The sequence below is a fragment of the Etheostoma cragini genome, chromosome 1 (assembly GCF_013103735.1).
Source record: "Etheostoma cragini isolate CJK2018 chromosome 1, CSU_Ecrag_1.0, whole genome shotgun sequence".
NCBI classification, from domain to species: Eukaryota; Metazoa; Chordata; class Actinopteri; order Perciformes; family Percidae; genus Etheostoma; species Etheostoma cragini.
In genome coordinates this window covers 13,373,379-13,389,129 of record NC_048407.1, presented here as the reverse complement: position 1 = coordinate 13,389,129, position 15,751 = coordinate 13,373,379, and the positions used below count along the sequence as shown (strand labels likewise).

Genomic DNA, 15,751 nt, shown 5'->3' with positions numbered 1-15,751 from the left:
TTTTAAATGCACAGGTATTTTCTAAGTGCCCCAGTTAATCCGAACAGGGATTGCTCAATAATAGCTTGGCAACAGTAACCAGGCATAGCAGGTCTGTCTGGCTTTAGATTACTACAAACATGTAAGCTGGAGGCTGAAAGGGTGTGCATGGGGCTGTAGTCAGAACTATAATCAGAATCTATAGTGGTTGGAGTCTAAAAAGTTGTGGCTTTCTTTTAGCCTTTCAAGAAACAAAAACACTAAAGCAAAATTGTTAAAAATCATAATATAAAGTCTAAAGTACAAACAGCTTGTTTGACATGAGCTGCATATATTAACAAGCCTGACTTACGGGTGCCTGGGCAGCTCGCCTGGTAGAGCGGGCGCCCATATATAAAGGATCAATCCTGCAGGTCATTCGCGCTCGTGCTCCCCTTTCATATCTTTAGCTCTCTATCTTAATAAAGGCCTATAATGCCCCAAAAATAATCTTAAAAAAAAAAAAAAAAAAAGCATGACTTACCAGTTTAGCTTTAGCCTTTTAGCACAATATCAAACCAATTTACATGGTTCTTGTTTTAAACATAATAATATAATATTAAATTAATATCAAAAAGTCATCTGGAGACTGTTTTCAGACAACTTTAGCCGAACCTTAAGCATTAGCTTCCGCTAGTTACTTACAGCTGAATAAATCAGAGCGACATTTATCCTTTCAGCCGACAAAATCCCCAGTTATTGGCTAGAAATGAGAAAACTGCTTTTGTCTAGCTCTGTCTGATATTAAGGACCCATTGTTTTACAATTACTGCGAGTTTTAAGTGGGGAATCTGGCGCCGTCATCACTGTAACCTGCACATGTGCAGGTCCTGGTTTGATTACACGGCCATTACGGTCACCTGTAACTTACGTCTTTTAGGTACTGGTGGATCTGTCCGGCAGCCGTTGAGCTGAGTGGTGCAGCCAGTTTGCTGTCATTCAAACTGCAAAACAGCTGTGCCTCCTCAAACGTTAGCTTAGGCTCATTAACAAACCAAAACTCTGCTCCGTCTACGAAGATAGAGCTCTCATGGTGTCCAACTGAAAAGCACAACAAACACGTTCTAAATTCATGGCCCATTTCAGACAGTGACAACAGACAAATGACACCCAGCCACAGACATGTGAGGATGAAATAATTCTATTTGGGAAATCATCGAGAGAGATTAAAAAAAGAAGCTGAATCAAAGAAATTCTGGCCACTATAATAACTATTAACTCAAAAGATAATTAGACTTTCAACACAGAAACTGGAAAGATTTGGTAATTACCGGGATTGTACCAGTCTGGGATCTTTGGTGTCTTTCCTGTTGAAGTGAAGTAAACAAAGAATGAGTTGAAAGCCAAATGAAACCAACGACCCACAACTAACAAGATCATGATGTGTTGCAATAGATTTACACTAAGCCCATACATTTCTTTTTTTAAATTACATTTTCTTTTTTTATATACTTTATTATTGTGTGCAATAAAACTGTACAAATAAGGCAACTGCTGTGTGCTGCAGCTCAAAATTCTAGTGACAATCCAAATCCATCTAAGTAAACAGTCTTGATGAGGGATAGGAGCTCCTCCCAACAAGAATCGACCCTGGCTCTGTGCATACATACACGGTGGTGCTTTTATGTGTAGTCTTACCGCGGGGTATTTGGCAGACCCACTCTAGCCTGGTCTCACAGTGAAAGGGTCTGGCATAGAACGGTGTCGGAGGCATGTCGTGCAGGAGAAACACAAACAAGTGTTTCAAGGTGCTCTTCGATGTCTAACAAGGATACAGATTGTTGATTGTTTAAATATTATCATGAGGGAAATATAAAAAAAAAAAAAAAAAGCTGTTTTTATATCTGTGACATTACAGGTCTTGGTGCTCCTTAGAACTAAGTGATAGTTGAGGAATGTCTCTCTTTCTGATAACAATCCCTGACTGAAAGAACCTAAATAAGAGCAAAGGCAAAGATAAAAACAGTACTTAAATAGAGGGCAAGAGACAATCAGCTGACAATGTCAAAAAACAAAAATAAATTATCTTCACGGCCACTTGATGTAAGCAAGTGACCTTATTATGTGAAGAAAAAAGAAAACTGTTCTGACCGGCTGTCTTTTCTGGGATTTTGTTTCAAGAAAGCATGTATGATATGAAATCACTGAGTCAAGGAAGATTTCCTCTATAGCTCTTGTTGTGACTCCTACAAACAGCTGAGCAAATGGCCTTGTTTCAAAGATCAAGCTGTACAGTATTTATAACCTAATCCGACTACAATAAAATAAAACCAAGCCCACCTTGAACGCAGTGCAGTCCCGACTGTATGCGTCATCCTCATGGAAATCTTGGTGTAAAACATCCATAGTCACCTGTTGTGGTGACATCCAATAAACAGACTTCACACTCAGAAATAAATGCAATACGGTGTAATACGTACACTTAAGCCAAATATGTTGTCTTTTAGATAAATCAAGGTGCAGTTTCAGCTGCAGGGTTATACACATAAAGTTATTTAATCCAGCACAGATGTGTTCTTATTGTTTTCAATGTACTCTGATTGTCTTTCATAAAGTTTAAGAATTCACTGTCTTCACTATTATTTCTAAAAGGAATATGCCAGTTTGTTGAAATAGGGTTATTCACTGTCTCCTCTGTACTTCTATAGGTGTGCGAATGCCTTTTTGTCTTAGTGCATGCATCGTCTTAGTCATTGTCTTAGCAGCGCCACCGCTAGCCTAGCTTAGCGTAGAAAATGGAATTATGTTGCCAGTTAGCATGTCGTGAGTAAAAGTGACACAAAAACAACACCTAATTACTTATTGTGGCTTGCATATTTACAACAAGTACAAATAGCATTGCGGTTTAAGACAAGTTAAAATCCTCGGCGGATATGGACTTGGGACTACATTGGGTGGAAGTAAGCTACAGCCAAAGCACTGCTACTCTGGCAAGTACTCTGCCAAATTCTCATTTAACAAAGACATTATTGCAATTAAATATTTTAATCGTTTGACAGCACTAAAAATAGGATTGAACCACAAGAGGCTCAAAATGTTCTAAATAGGACTAAAAGCATTCATGTTTACTTCCAGGTGAGTTTTATTTCTCTATGCACTCTAAACATAAGGTACATTGATTGTGTGTAAGCAAAATGTGTAACAATGCTTTCATCTCTTTCACTTATTGGCTATAAATCTATTTTAATTAGCAGCAGACTAACAGATAAAAAAGAAAGAAAAAAAATAAGTCATTTAGAAAAATGATTCTGGAAAAAGAAATCCCACCAGGTTTGCGGATTAATTATTTCTTTAAAGTATTGTAGAACAATTATCCTTTTCATCTGTTCTTAAGTCATAATCCCAGTGAGTAAACAATTTAGATCAGACTTAGAAAATGGATCACAAGGATTTTCTTTTTCTCACTTGCCTCTGAGGGCTTCGGGGAGGCATTTATGATCAGAGTTATACTCACAGGCTGGCCGTTGCTCCACTGCCAGAAGCGATCAGCTGGGTTTCTCCTGTTCAGGCCAACCCAGAAGTACCGATTATCACTGCAACAAGGACAACAGAGCAAACCAACCATGATTCACAACAACAAATCAATCTTATTTCAAAGAAGATATTAAACAAATAAGATTACGCCTTGATATTTCAAAAGGGAAGTTGGCATTGTATTCTTAGATACAACTGTTTAAAACTGACTTGTTGAACAAGTGTGAAATGTGAGTTAGGAGATGGTAAGCATTTACTTTAAACGTAACCGAAATGCTGAGAGCTTATGTGACAAACTGACTATTTTTAGCATTCATCTTTCTGTTAAGTATCTGGTAGTGCCAGTCCCTCCACACATTGGGTGGACAAAGGTTGAATCAGAAGTCAAGCAACAATTTATTTAGATTTGTTCATGTCACAATTGTCCAATAATAAAACAATGACAAATACATGACATGTGTATACCTGATGGTGTCTCTCATGATGCTGTGCAGGGCCCTCATCTCACCATGGTTAGTGAAGCTGGGCAGGTTGGCTCCCAGAGCCTGACAGAACATCTCAGCTTCCTTCCAGGAGCGCTTCCTGCTCAGCCTTTCCTCATGAAACACCTGACAAGGTGAATCAACAATTGACAACAGCTACTAAAGCAGAGCCCATAAAGTAAGAGACTGCATTGTAAAGAAAGCCAATATAATTGTCAGATTGTGTAATTCAGAGTCTAGTGTCAGTGGTTGAATCTGTACAATAAGAAAGTATATAAAGTATATATAGTAAATTGGAAATACACAATACAGATCATTGTTTTGATTGGTCTGATGTAGAAGCAACTTCAGTTATAGATACTTAAGTTTTACTTCATACAATACGTTATAATAAACTACATTACTAATCTGTTCCCAACGATGAGGCTTTGGATTATGTAGAAAAGAATTTTTTTATTGATACATTAGAAACAGCAAAAATGTCTTCTTTATTGCATTCTTCTTCCTTGTCAAAGCCTGCCGCCCACATTACCCACAAGGCAACTCGACCACAAAAGGCTTGTTTGGAGAGCCGGGTGTGTAGTGCTAGTAGCGGCTAATGTAGCCTCTAGCCTCAAGCAGAGATGAGAGCAGGCTACAGAAGTACAGTAAGCTCACTTGTCTAACTCCATTGACTAACTTTTTAAATTTTTTAAAAGTGTAGTCTTCAGCCCTAACTGACACCGACTCACATGAAGACACTTGAGGCAATCTATAAGAAGGCTTTCTTCAACTTTTTGTCACATATGCAGCTGTGCTCTCCAAGACCTGACCACCACAGGTGTTCAATGACAAACTCTATCTCTCTCTCACATACACACACGGCTGGGAAATATATCAATAGTGTAGCAATATTGATATATGAGGCTAGATATCATCTTAAATTTTGGATATTTTATCCTGATATGACAAGCGTTGTCTTTTCCATGTTTTAAAGGCTGCATTACAGCTGCAACACACTAGACTGTTCTAGCTGTTCCATTATTTGCCTTTATCAACATAGTTATTATTTCAACATAAGTAATTATTTATCAAAAATCTCACTATGTGCATCTTTTGTTGGCACACACACACACACACACACACACACACACACACACACACACACACAAACACACACACACACACACACACACACACACACACACCTTGTAGCAGTATTTGATGTCTGGTCTGGACACCCATCCATGAGGACAGGTTTCGTTGGAGTTCAGCTCTGGTTCTGGGGCTGGACTGAGGTCTTTCCTACAAATGGTGCCGGCATTAAAAATGGTACAGTTCTTCACCTCCCACTTGCCCAAGGGTTTTGCGGTGGAAATGACTGCACAACCTCCAGCCTGATCTGAAATACACAATTAGAGGAAATACCTAGAAGTTTAATCTAAAGTCTTAAATTTCTAATATAGTTATTTAATTTTGCCCATGTAAACACACATTTTTTAACATATATCATCAAAGAGTTTTACTTCCAGATTAAAAATCGACATTTTTGTATTTTTTAGCTCACTAAATGTGAAATTTGTGGAAATATAGACATCTATAGACATCTGGTATCACTGATGTAATCAACACACATACTACCACTACCACCACACTCCTTCAACAACCATGAGTCTGTTGTGACATGGCTGGTCCTCTGGTCTTGTGCCATTCCTGCATTAGATACTGAGTGGGGCAGAAGGGTTTTTTACTAACCTGGTTCAAACCAGCCCCAGTTGGTGTATGGAACCACACCTGGGGTTCCATCCTGGCTCAGCCACTGGTACTCCCCTGTGTTCTTAATGTCCTGCAGCCCTATCCAAAAATACTGGGTTTCCTGCTTCATCTGCTCTCCAAGTAGACGACTGATAAAGGCCTGCTCAAACCTAGAAAGACCATCAACTATGAGAATGCCACTTGATGAGTGTCAGTGTGTATTTTTGATAAAGCAGCTGAACAAACTCCTACCTGTTTCTTATAGTGATGTTGCAGCGATCTTTGAATGGTACTTGTTTTAGGTTCACTTGATAACAGGAGTTGCCGTGTCTCCTCCAACCCTAAAGCAATAGACAGCAGTAACACTTAAAGCTACATTCAATTTACAAGCTAAACATTTCACTTTCATGCAAATCACCAATTATCACAAACATCCAGTCCTCGGCGATGGGACTGTATTGAGAACAGTCAGATCAGTATTTATGTCTTTTGTCACCATCACAGTCAACCATAGTAGTTTTGTTTTTGCACGCGTCTTCCGTCCTTGCAAGTTACAAGTTAACGCAGCTGGAGATCTGCATTCACCCCTATATGACTCAAAAGCTTTCCAAATGTCATTTGACCCTAACATTGAGTAATCCTTTAAATGCAGCCTTGCATGGCTACTCCATTCTTTTCCATGATTTCATAACGTGTGGAAAGACAGATATCCCTTGCAAATATGGAAGTGAATAAACAAAAGGATTACATTTAACCAAAAAGTCATGTGAAAAAAACTCACATCCTCAAAGCTACATCCGGCCTGTGTCGCTGGTTCCTTGACATCTCCTTTCTTCTGACACATAAAAGGTAGCCTGTACTTGCAGTCCCCGACCCGCCAACCATGATGCTGTGGAGCACAATCACAGGTAGGATTTGCAGGCCTTGTGGTAACAAACTTGTACAACAGATCATAAGAATACAAAAACAGAGCCAGTGCACACACAGGCCCAACACACAAAGACTGAATACAATGGGTGGGGTTTCACACACACACACACACGCACACACACGCACACACACGCACCTCTCCAGAGTAGAAGACACAGCTAGTATTCAGAGTGGGCTGAACTGGTTGGTTTTGGTCCCAGTAGGTGAAGGTGACGGGTGCCTGGTCAATCCATTTGAAAACAGTGGTGTCAATGCCGACACCGATCAGACCGATCCACACGTCCAACAACTGGCCATCTGACAGATCATAACACAATAACACACATGAGAACATCAAACTCAAATAGTCAAGGCAGGGGTCTGGTGAGAGAACTTTTTATTTGGATTTTGTCATTGACCTGCATGGAAATTAGTGTCAATCATCTCCTTGCTGTCGATAGAGTGGAGGCTAGCCAGAAAGCCTCCCCCTCCTCCCTCTGTTTTATTGCAGTGCATCTGGGCATCTGTAAAGTTTTGAGGTTTGTCCTTCACCAACTTGTAACACCAGCCATTCCAAGGGACCCAACCGTCTGCACACACTGTTTCTTTATATACAAAAGACTCTATAGAGAAGGAGCAAGACAGATAGAGGGGAGGTCAGGTCAATTTATCTCTATTTCCAAACATTTGACTCAAAGAGCTTTATGATCGGCAGAACAAGGACAAAGAAAGAAACATAAGCTATTGCAAAGTGAGGCCAGCTGACCTACCTGTCGTTGCTGTGCGCGTGGCATTGACACTCTTCTTGCAGATGTATGGCAGCTGTTTGTTGCACGCCTCAGATTCATACTTCTGCCTGGAGTTCAGGACTCCACAGTCTAACTCCAAAAGTATGGGGACGGATGGCATTCCTGTCAAACACATTCCCCCACACAATAAATGCAAATAAAAGCACATCGCATTTACCTCTGAGTATCTTTCGAAGTTATTTCTAGGTTGAGGAGTTGAAATAAAAAAAATGGTTCATGTCGTAATAACCGTTGAAACAGTGCTGCTAGTAGCAACATCGACATGTTGTAAAATATAGCAATCACAAAGAGCTCATATCAGCAGAATGCCAGATGGCTTCGGTATCCTTGACGTTCACATTGCAGTGTAAGAACAACATCTTTCCTTTCAGAAGACACAAAAAAACTGAAAACATATTACAATAGCTAGAAGGCTTTACAAAGCCTCCCATTCAGTACTATTAATGTGTTATTCAGCAACGGTCACAATCCCAATGCTACACTGTGTCCAAAAACCAGGCACAATGAGCTTTCGTTACAACACTGGCCTCATTGTCTTCTGACTAACATCAAGTTGCAGTTTATAGAAGGCAGTGACAACAGCGGATCGCAACAGCACGCTGGTTTTAGTTTTCTAGATTGAGCAGGATGTTTTCAGCCACAAACTCAGTTGCATCCATAACCTCATTTTTGTTTCCTACTGTGTTTTTATTGCAATTTACACAGATGCTCTCAGAAACCAGACAAAATGTATATACAGTAGATATAACCATCATCACCTGTTTCCCAGCGCAGAGTGGTGAGAGGGGAACCGTCTGACCACTGCCAGCCGTGAGACGTGTCTAACTGGTGAAGGCCGATCCACATCCTTTCAGGCATTCTGTCGAGGCCGTCCAATACTGCACAATGCAACGTCACAGTACACAGTAATGCATACATTTGAATTAAAAAAAGAAGGACATTACAAATCTAACATAATATGACTCTTCAAGATCATTTGGGATTGTGAAAAGTGGAAATATTTAAACAGAAACACAGAGATTCATAGTAAATTGACTGAAAAGGAAAGAGAGGTGAAGAGTAGGCAAAACATACAAAAGTTGAGCCACAATTGGAACATAAAACTGTGCGACCCAGGTCAATCAAAAATCCATCCTGTGTTGCGGGTCAAGTGTCGCTGACAGCGGTTGGTGCCGGAAGGTTGGTCAGCCTTATTGAGGTAACTATTTTTGCCCAATTTACACCTCAGTGTCGTTTTGAACTTCCCTTAACAAGCTGCACTCTCAAACATCAACACGAACTGAAGAACAAGAGACATAACAGCTAAGATAATAATCATGTTGTCAGGGTGTTATAACTATTTATTATTAATATTAAGAAATTAAGGACTGAAATACATTCTTGAGCCTTGTTCTAGTGGGCATTGACTGCCTAACATTTAGAGAAGTGAGCTTGTGACCGGGATGTATGTATGTATGTATGTATGTGTGTGTATGTGTATGTGTGTGTATGATATATAGTTTACTTTTTAATTTTTTTTTAAATGTGTCTAGTCTAAATTGGTTTCAGCTACATATCACACAGTAGGAAGGATAGTGGAAAAACCAAAGGCACGATGAACAAGGTTAAAAAAAAAAAAGAAGCAGAAGAAAAACATCCCCACTTGCAGCCTTTGTAAGTAGTCCGTTGCGGGCTCGTATGACAACTATACGGCAACAATTACTCCCTGTTAATGAAGTCATGGCCTCCACTCACACAAACAGTTGATTCTTAGTCATTCTAGATTCCCTTTTTTACTTTTAGTTGACTTTCACATAAAGAACAAAAAGTAGGAAAACTACAACTAAGTAAGAAGTAGTAAAGTAAGTAAAAAGAAGTAAAAGATGAAATAAAGTTGTTAAAGAGAGCCATTAAGAAGTTTCCTGTACAGAAAAAAAGACTGGGACAACACATCATTTTTGGATACCTTGATCTTTGAGTAATACAACTTAAGAGAACAAATGCATTTTCCAGTACCAGAGACTCATGGTAAAGCTTATATCATGTGATATTTACCCGTGATAACAATCAATTTAATAAAGATCTTGAATTTTGTCCGTTTTGTGTTGCATTTGGGCATGACTAAAATAGATGCATTTTAAATCGCTTTCTGTTTTGTTTCTTTGAAATGGGGGGGAAGGGTTGGCCCTAAAAATGAAACTACTTCTTTTAAAGTTCTTACAGTATTCAATGTAGTTTCTGGGCTTTGAGAGGTGCAGAACAGATTATATATGTAGAAGTTTTGTAGCCCTGCCAAATGAATTATTATGGACATTTTTATCATCCTACATGTTATAAAAGGTGCGCGTTGGGAAGCATTCCTCTCACATCAGAGCTTGCTGAACCCAACACGTCCAACATAGTTGGCAACTTTGAGATTTGCTTGTCAGCTCATAGGTGGAGAAAAAACAAGAAGTTGACGGTGACAAGTAAGTAATACGTAGTTAATCAGTCTTACGGGTTTTGGAGTGGAGATCGTTCGGCTCAGACACACTCAGCAGATCCGCTCCCTGACTACGACAGGAATCCAGGGCTTCTTGCCAGGTCACCGCGGCACTGGAAACAAACTCATAGCAGGATTCCCCTTCTGGCCCGGCAAACAGAGTCTGGCATCCCTCCTCTGCAAGGTCCAAGAGACAGTCAGTGTGAGAATCTAAGCACGTCAGTCATCATTTGTTAATGCCGCCAGATGGCATTCACTGTGATTACAATTGTGTCACGCAACATTAATGGAGACAAATGTATAATATTTTAAAGTAATGGCAACACTTTAAAAAAATGTCCCCATGGTAAATTTCTTGTCAGGTAAAAGGAAAAAGAATTGTGAAACTTATGATCATATCCTTAAAATGATTGAACAACATGCCAGGTATTAGACAGTGTCCCTTCTTTCTGTCTTGGGCGTAGTCTGATGAGGTGGCACACCAGGACAGTCCAGGGAAATCAGCATCTGGGAGGCATCCGTGATGCCAGCTGCCGTTGTATTTGAAGGGGAACACGCAGGGAGAGCCGGCAGAGTTCCCAGCGGTGGTGTGGACAACTGCAAAGAGACAAGAAGTAAGCAAAGGGCAAAGTCAAAGATCCATTCCAACCCTCTAGTATATTTGTGTCATTTCTAAGAAAAAACATGTCAGCACAGGGACTTGTTTTAAGGGAAATTTGGTGTCTTGTTGCTTACACCAAACCACTTCTTCTCGAGATACACAAACACACCTGGCAGGAAAATCATTAAAATGAGACCTCATTGAACTAAGGGGAGAGGACTTTTTATTTGAAAACATTGTTGAACAACATAGCCAAAAATGTCTTTATTTATAATAAAAAAGAAAAATTATAAATGTCTTTATTTGTGTAACAGACCCACAAACAAAGAAAACCTTTAGACATTGCCTGGTTAGTTTAGTGTTGCATTTTTGCAAATGTAAATTAGGGTTTGAACCGATAGCAATACCAATTACTGTATTTTCCGGATTATAAATCGCATCAGTCAAAAAATGCGTCACGAAGAGGAAAAAAACATATATAAGTCACACTGGACTATAAGTCAAATTTATTTAGAAATTTAATTCACACAATTCAAGACCAAGAACAGACATTTAATCTGGAAAGTTATTCAACTACACATTAGTACACAGAACAACAGACTGAATAGGTGTCCGGTATGTTAACGTAGCACATTAACAGTTGTGCAGCTACATGTCTATCCACACATGGACCATTTCCTACTTGGATGTAGTGTACAGTGGGTATAAAAAGTCTACACACCCCTGTTAAAATGGCAGTTTTTTTTAATGTAAAACAATTAGACAAAGATAAATCATGTCAGAGCTTTTTCCACCTTTAACGTGACCTATAATGTCAACAATTCAATTAAAAAACAAACTGACATCTTCACGGTTTAAAAGTAAAAACCTTACAATAACCTTGTTGAGTGTGTACACCCTCTTAGAACTGGGGATGTGTTTTCAGAATTAACCAATTATATTCAAACTCATGTTAAATGGAAGTCATTACACACCTTCCAGGAGGCCTACAGCAACATTAAAGGAGCTGCAGTAATTTCTTCATATGAATGGGCTTTGGGGTAGCATGGCAAGACGGAAGCCTTTTCTTACAAAGAAAATAATCCAAGCCCGGCTGAAGTTTGCAAAAACAAACATGAAGTCTCCCAAAAGCATGTAGGAAAATGTGTTATGGTCTGCTGAAACCAAGGTTGAACTTTTTGGCCATAATTCCAAAAGCTATGTCTGGCGCAAAAACAACAGTGCCCATTAGCCAAAGAACACCATCCCCACAGTGGAGCATGGTGGTGGCAGCATCATGCTTTGGGGCTGGCTTTCTTTAGCTGTTATCAGGGCCTTAGTCAGGGTGGAGGGAATTATGAACAGTTCCAAATACCAGGCAACTTTGGCACAAAACCTTCTGGCATCAGTTACAAAGCTGAAGATGGAGAGGAAGTTCACCTTTCAGCATGACAACAACCCAAAGCACACATCCAGATCCCCAAAAACATGGTTTCACCAAAAGAAGATGAACGTTTTGGAGGGACCCAGAACCGAATCCAATTGAACATCTTTGGGGTGATCTATAGAGGGCTGTGCACAGGAGATGTCCTTGCAATATGACAGATTTAGAGCACTTTTGCAAAGAAGACAGGGCAAATATTGCCACGTCAAGATGTGGCATCCTAATAGACTCATACCCGAAAAGACGGAGTCAGACTGTAGTCGTGTGTGTGTGTCTGTTTGTGTATGTGTTTGGGTGTGTCTGTTTTTGGGTGTGTTGTTTTTCTTTCCTTTCCTCTCTATGTTCTATTTAATTTGTATTTTTATTTATTTATTTATTTTTCTGGCCCTTGGAAGCATTCTCTGTCTACGTGTATTGTTTGTTGCTGTTTACTTTTCCAAAAATAAATACAAAAATTTGATCAAACAAAAAAAACTGTTATTCAGCTACACAATGGCATAAAGGACATACCTGGCAGGCTAGATAGGCTAAATTAACATAACAAGCCAGCAAGTCCAACAAGCAAGTTACTAGCAAGTAAGTTCACCAAGCTCCCATTTTAACAATTTCGAAACATTCAACATAACACTGAAAAAGACAGTCAGATAGTTTTAGCGTGTGGGCGGGACATTGAGACCGAAGCAGAGGGACAGACACAGAGCTGTAGCAGAGTCAAAGTAGCACATTGATTGTCAGTCATCAGCCAATAAGACGTTGCTACAGATAATCTGCAAACTGCCCAAAATGCCCCGATCCGATTATCGGTCTATTCCTACTGAAAAGGAAACACTACATTGAACTGAACATAGGTTTCCACATAGGGACCTGACCCTAAACTTCCAACAGATTCTCTATGGTTTATAAAACAAATGACTATGAACAAGGAGAAATAACATTCTATAACGAAGAAGTAACAAGTGAGCAAAATATATAATAAAAATCATGAGTGCATCTTCGTGCCAGTCTAGATCCTTTTCATTTTTTTTTTTTTTTTTCATATGTATGTTTTAATATAAAGAAAGCATTCACCATCCACACTCCTAGTCTGTGTCCTAGGGCTGCACAATTAATCGAATTTTAATCACAAACCCGATTTTGGCTTCCCACAATCAAATTTGCGTGATCAAGCAATATTTCAAATGCGTCATTCCTTTCATAGAACCCTCCAGTTTTTTTTTTGCAAAGCCAATCTACCGCTCCGTAAACCACTCACTGATCATGTACCAGTCAGAGTTGTTCCTTGCACCGCACAGCTCAGTTTCTAGATGTGGACAGTCACAGAAGACATGGTAATGTGAGGAAAATTCCACAACAGACAGCAGTCGTTATACATGTCAGTCACAATGTTTACCAGTAAACGCAACAGCTGTGACCAGTGCTAGGTAGTGTCTGTTAGCTCACAGGGCTCTAGGGTGCAACTAACATTATTCCTAGGTTGCACCGGTGCACCTTATGTCGAAGCAATGTTGTTTGTATTGATTTAATTTTGCCCTACAAGACCTATTTCTTCTGTAAAGCCGTGCCTGAATTTGGAGCTCTCCTCTTACTCTCCTTGCAGCCCCTCCCCCCTAAACTCACACACGACTCCATAGCAACATGTAGAGACACAGCGGCGACTACGCCGGTCCATACTTCAGACATTTGTCCAGAGTTTTAATTGTTATTAACACAGCTGTATATTGTTAGGCATGAGAGGCAAACCTGTATTTGTGCCAGTGTTTCCGCTTGTAACTCTGCTGTTGCGGCGGCCACGGCAAAAAACACAGAACAAGTTATTGAATGCAACTAACTTCAGTTCGTAAAATAATAAAAGAAAATATCATAGTTTATAAAACTTCAGCTCAGTTCATAATGAGTCAGCCGTCTCTCTGTGAGTAGCATATCCATCACACTCCCTCTCTCTCCCTAGCTCTTTTAATCCGTTATTGTTGAAAACAAGTGAAGGAGCTTTCTCAGAGATACAGTTTTTTAATATATCCTAGGCTATTTATTTCAGATCATATTTATTTACATGTGTTGCAGCTGTATGCATGTACAACATACTATACAACTTCAACATAAGAGGATTGTAGCACAATATGAATGTGAAAGAAGCAGCAACATTTGTTTTGGTTAAAATCAACAAATAATCAGGATAATTAATTGTGATCTCGATATTGATCAAAATAACCGTGGTTATCATTTTGGCCATAATCGTGCAGCCCTAGTGTGTCCTCTGAATACACATAAAAAATAAAAAAAAACTTTGATTCCTGCTTTGTGCGAGTTTTTGTTGTTGTCATGGATACGGACATTAGATTTCATTTTTAAGCATGAATTTCTATTTAAATAAGAAACTATTTGGATTATAAAGATAAATAATTTGAATAACTGTCATTTAAATACAACTGTAAATCCTACAAATGACAATCAACAAGACACCAGAAATTCAATCAAAGGTTAGTACGTTAACAGTACTAGCAAGGTTAAAAACGTGAATTTTAAAACCTACACTCATTAACACTTAAACTTTCTCTCTCTACCCTTATGGAGCCTTTTATATGTACTATACCGACAGAAAACTTATGAAAACATTTATTGTCATTTCCTAATATTTCTACATAAGGTGTATGTGTTTGCATTTGATGGAATGTACCTTACATTTAGTCATGCAGTGAGCAATACACAAAGCAAAAGTGAAAGCCAGCTTTTATGCTGCACCATGCCACACAGACTTTTGGCATAAGCTTATCGTAAAGCACACTTGGAAATGTTGGGGAGTCCCCAAACATCCAAAGACACAGTTTTGACACTGAGATACTCAGGTCTCAGAGGAAGTCCTTTTCTTTAACTTGTTACTGAGCTTAAAAGAAGAAATAACAGATAGGCATGAAGGTAACAATCCAACCAACCAGTCGGACTCGGTTTAAAATGCAAAAGAACTCATTTGGTGATGTAACACAAAAGCCAGCGAAGGTAACACCTGAATATCCAAAAGTGTGACACATCACAAGGTCCAGTTGAGGAGGTGGATGTGTTACACCACAACAAGGACTCAATTGACACTACTTTCATTTCTTGATGGATAATTCCCTCAAACATTAGTCAGTCCTCAGAGACTCATAAAAGACAGCATGAAGCACTTCTTGCAGATCTAGAACACACAAGCATTTTCTCTCGCAGACAAAACAAAGAAAACCAGACTCACCGTGGTACGGCTTATGGCAGATGTTGTCCTGGGATCCTCCTATTACCCAAGTGTCATTAGTGTCCAGTTTGGTGACAACTTTGCCATTGCTGACCACCAGGCCCATTTGATAGATAGTGTAAACAGCCCCATCTAGGCAATGCCACCACATCCAGAAGTCGGAGCCACAGTCGACCAGGGTTAATGCCTTGGAGCTGACTTCCAACGCCAAGCAGAGAGACGTGTCCACATTGAAGAGCCGATGACCCGAACCCCACTTCCACAGCTGGGACCTGCTTTTTAGATCACAGGAGGCGAGGCTCAAGTCGGCAGAAGACCCTGTAGCTATGCACTTCCCTGTGCTTGAGTGTTGGATGATGAAAGCATCCTCGTCTGTGGACATGGGATAAACACAGAAACACTACAGTTTAAAAAATTACAGATTTTTGTAACCATCGAGATCTAGACTTGACCTTGTATTGAGATACCAGTCAAAAACGATTACTGTTTATGTAATCGTTGTAGGCTATACAGGCACGATCACAATGGCTTGAATTACTTACAATTAATCAGTAACTATAGCTACAATTTAGAACATTGAGGTCACTCTGTACTATTTGGGGGGGGGGGGGGGG

The 15,751-nt window shown here is 39.6% G+C and overlaps 1 protein-coding gene across 1 annotated transcript in view; it reads right to left on the bottom strand.

Moving 5' to 3' along the window:
- The window catches only part of ly75 (lymphocyte antigen 75), a 28,164-nt gene that overhangs the window by 11,036 nt on the left and 1,377 nt on the right, over positions 1 to 15,751 (bottom strand). Inside the window, exons 2-18 of the mRNA XM_034879749.1 lie at positions 15,138 to 15,509; positions 10,311 to 10,484; positions 9,903 to 10,064; positions 8,185 to 8,304; positions 7,388 to 7,528; positions 7,037 to 7,240; positions 6,775 to 6,935; positions 6,490 to 6,597; positions 5,961 to 6,049; positions 5,709 to 5,878; positions 5,162 to 5,355; positions 3,958 to 4,100; positions 3,473 to 3,551; positions 2,299 to 2,370; positions 1,657 to 1,780; positions 1,290 to 1,325; positions 890 to 1,059 (exon numbers count right to left, since the gene is read on the bottom strand). Of these exons, the coding sequence (XP_034735640.1) occupies positions 890 to 1,059; positions 1,290 to 1,325; positions 1,657 to 1,780; positions 2,299 to 2,370; positions 3,473 to 3,551; positions 3,958 to 4,100; positions 5,162 to 5,355; positions 5,709 to 5,878; positions 5,961 to 6,049; positions 6,490 to 6,597; positions 6,775 to 6,935; positions 7,037 to 7,240; positions 7,388 to 7,528; positions 8,185 to 8,304; positions 9,903 to 10,064; positions 10,311 to 10,484; positions 15,138 to 15,509 (2,519 nt within the window). The remainder of the gene's footprint in view (positions 1 to 889; positions 1,060 to 1,289; positions 1,326 to 1,656; positions 1,781 to 2,298; positions 2,371 to 3,472; positions 3,552 to 3,957; positions 4,101 to 5,161; positions 5,356 to 5,708; positions 5,879 to 5,960; positions 6,050 to 6,489; positions 6,598 to 6,774; positions 6,936 to 7,036; positions 7,241 to 7,387; positions 7,529 to 8,184; positions 8,305 to 9,902; positions 10,065 to 10,310; positions 10,485 to 15,137; positions 15,510 to 15,751) is intronic.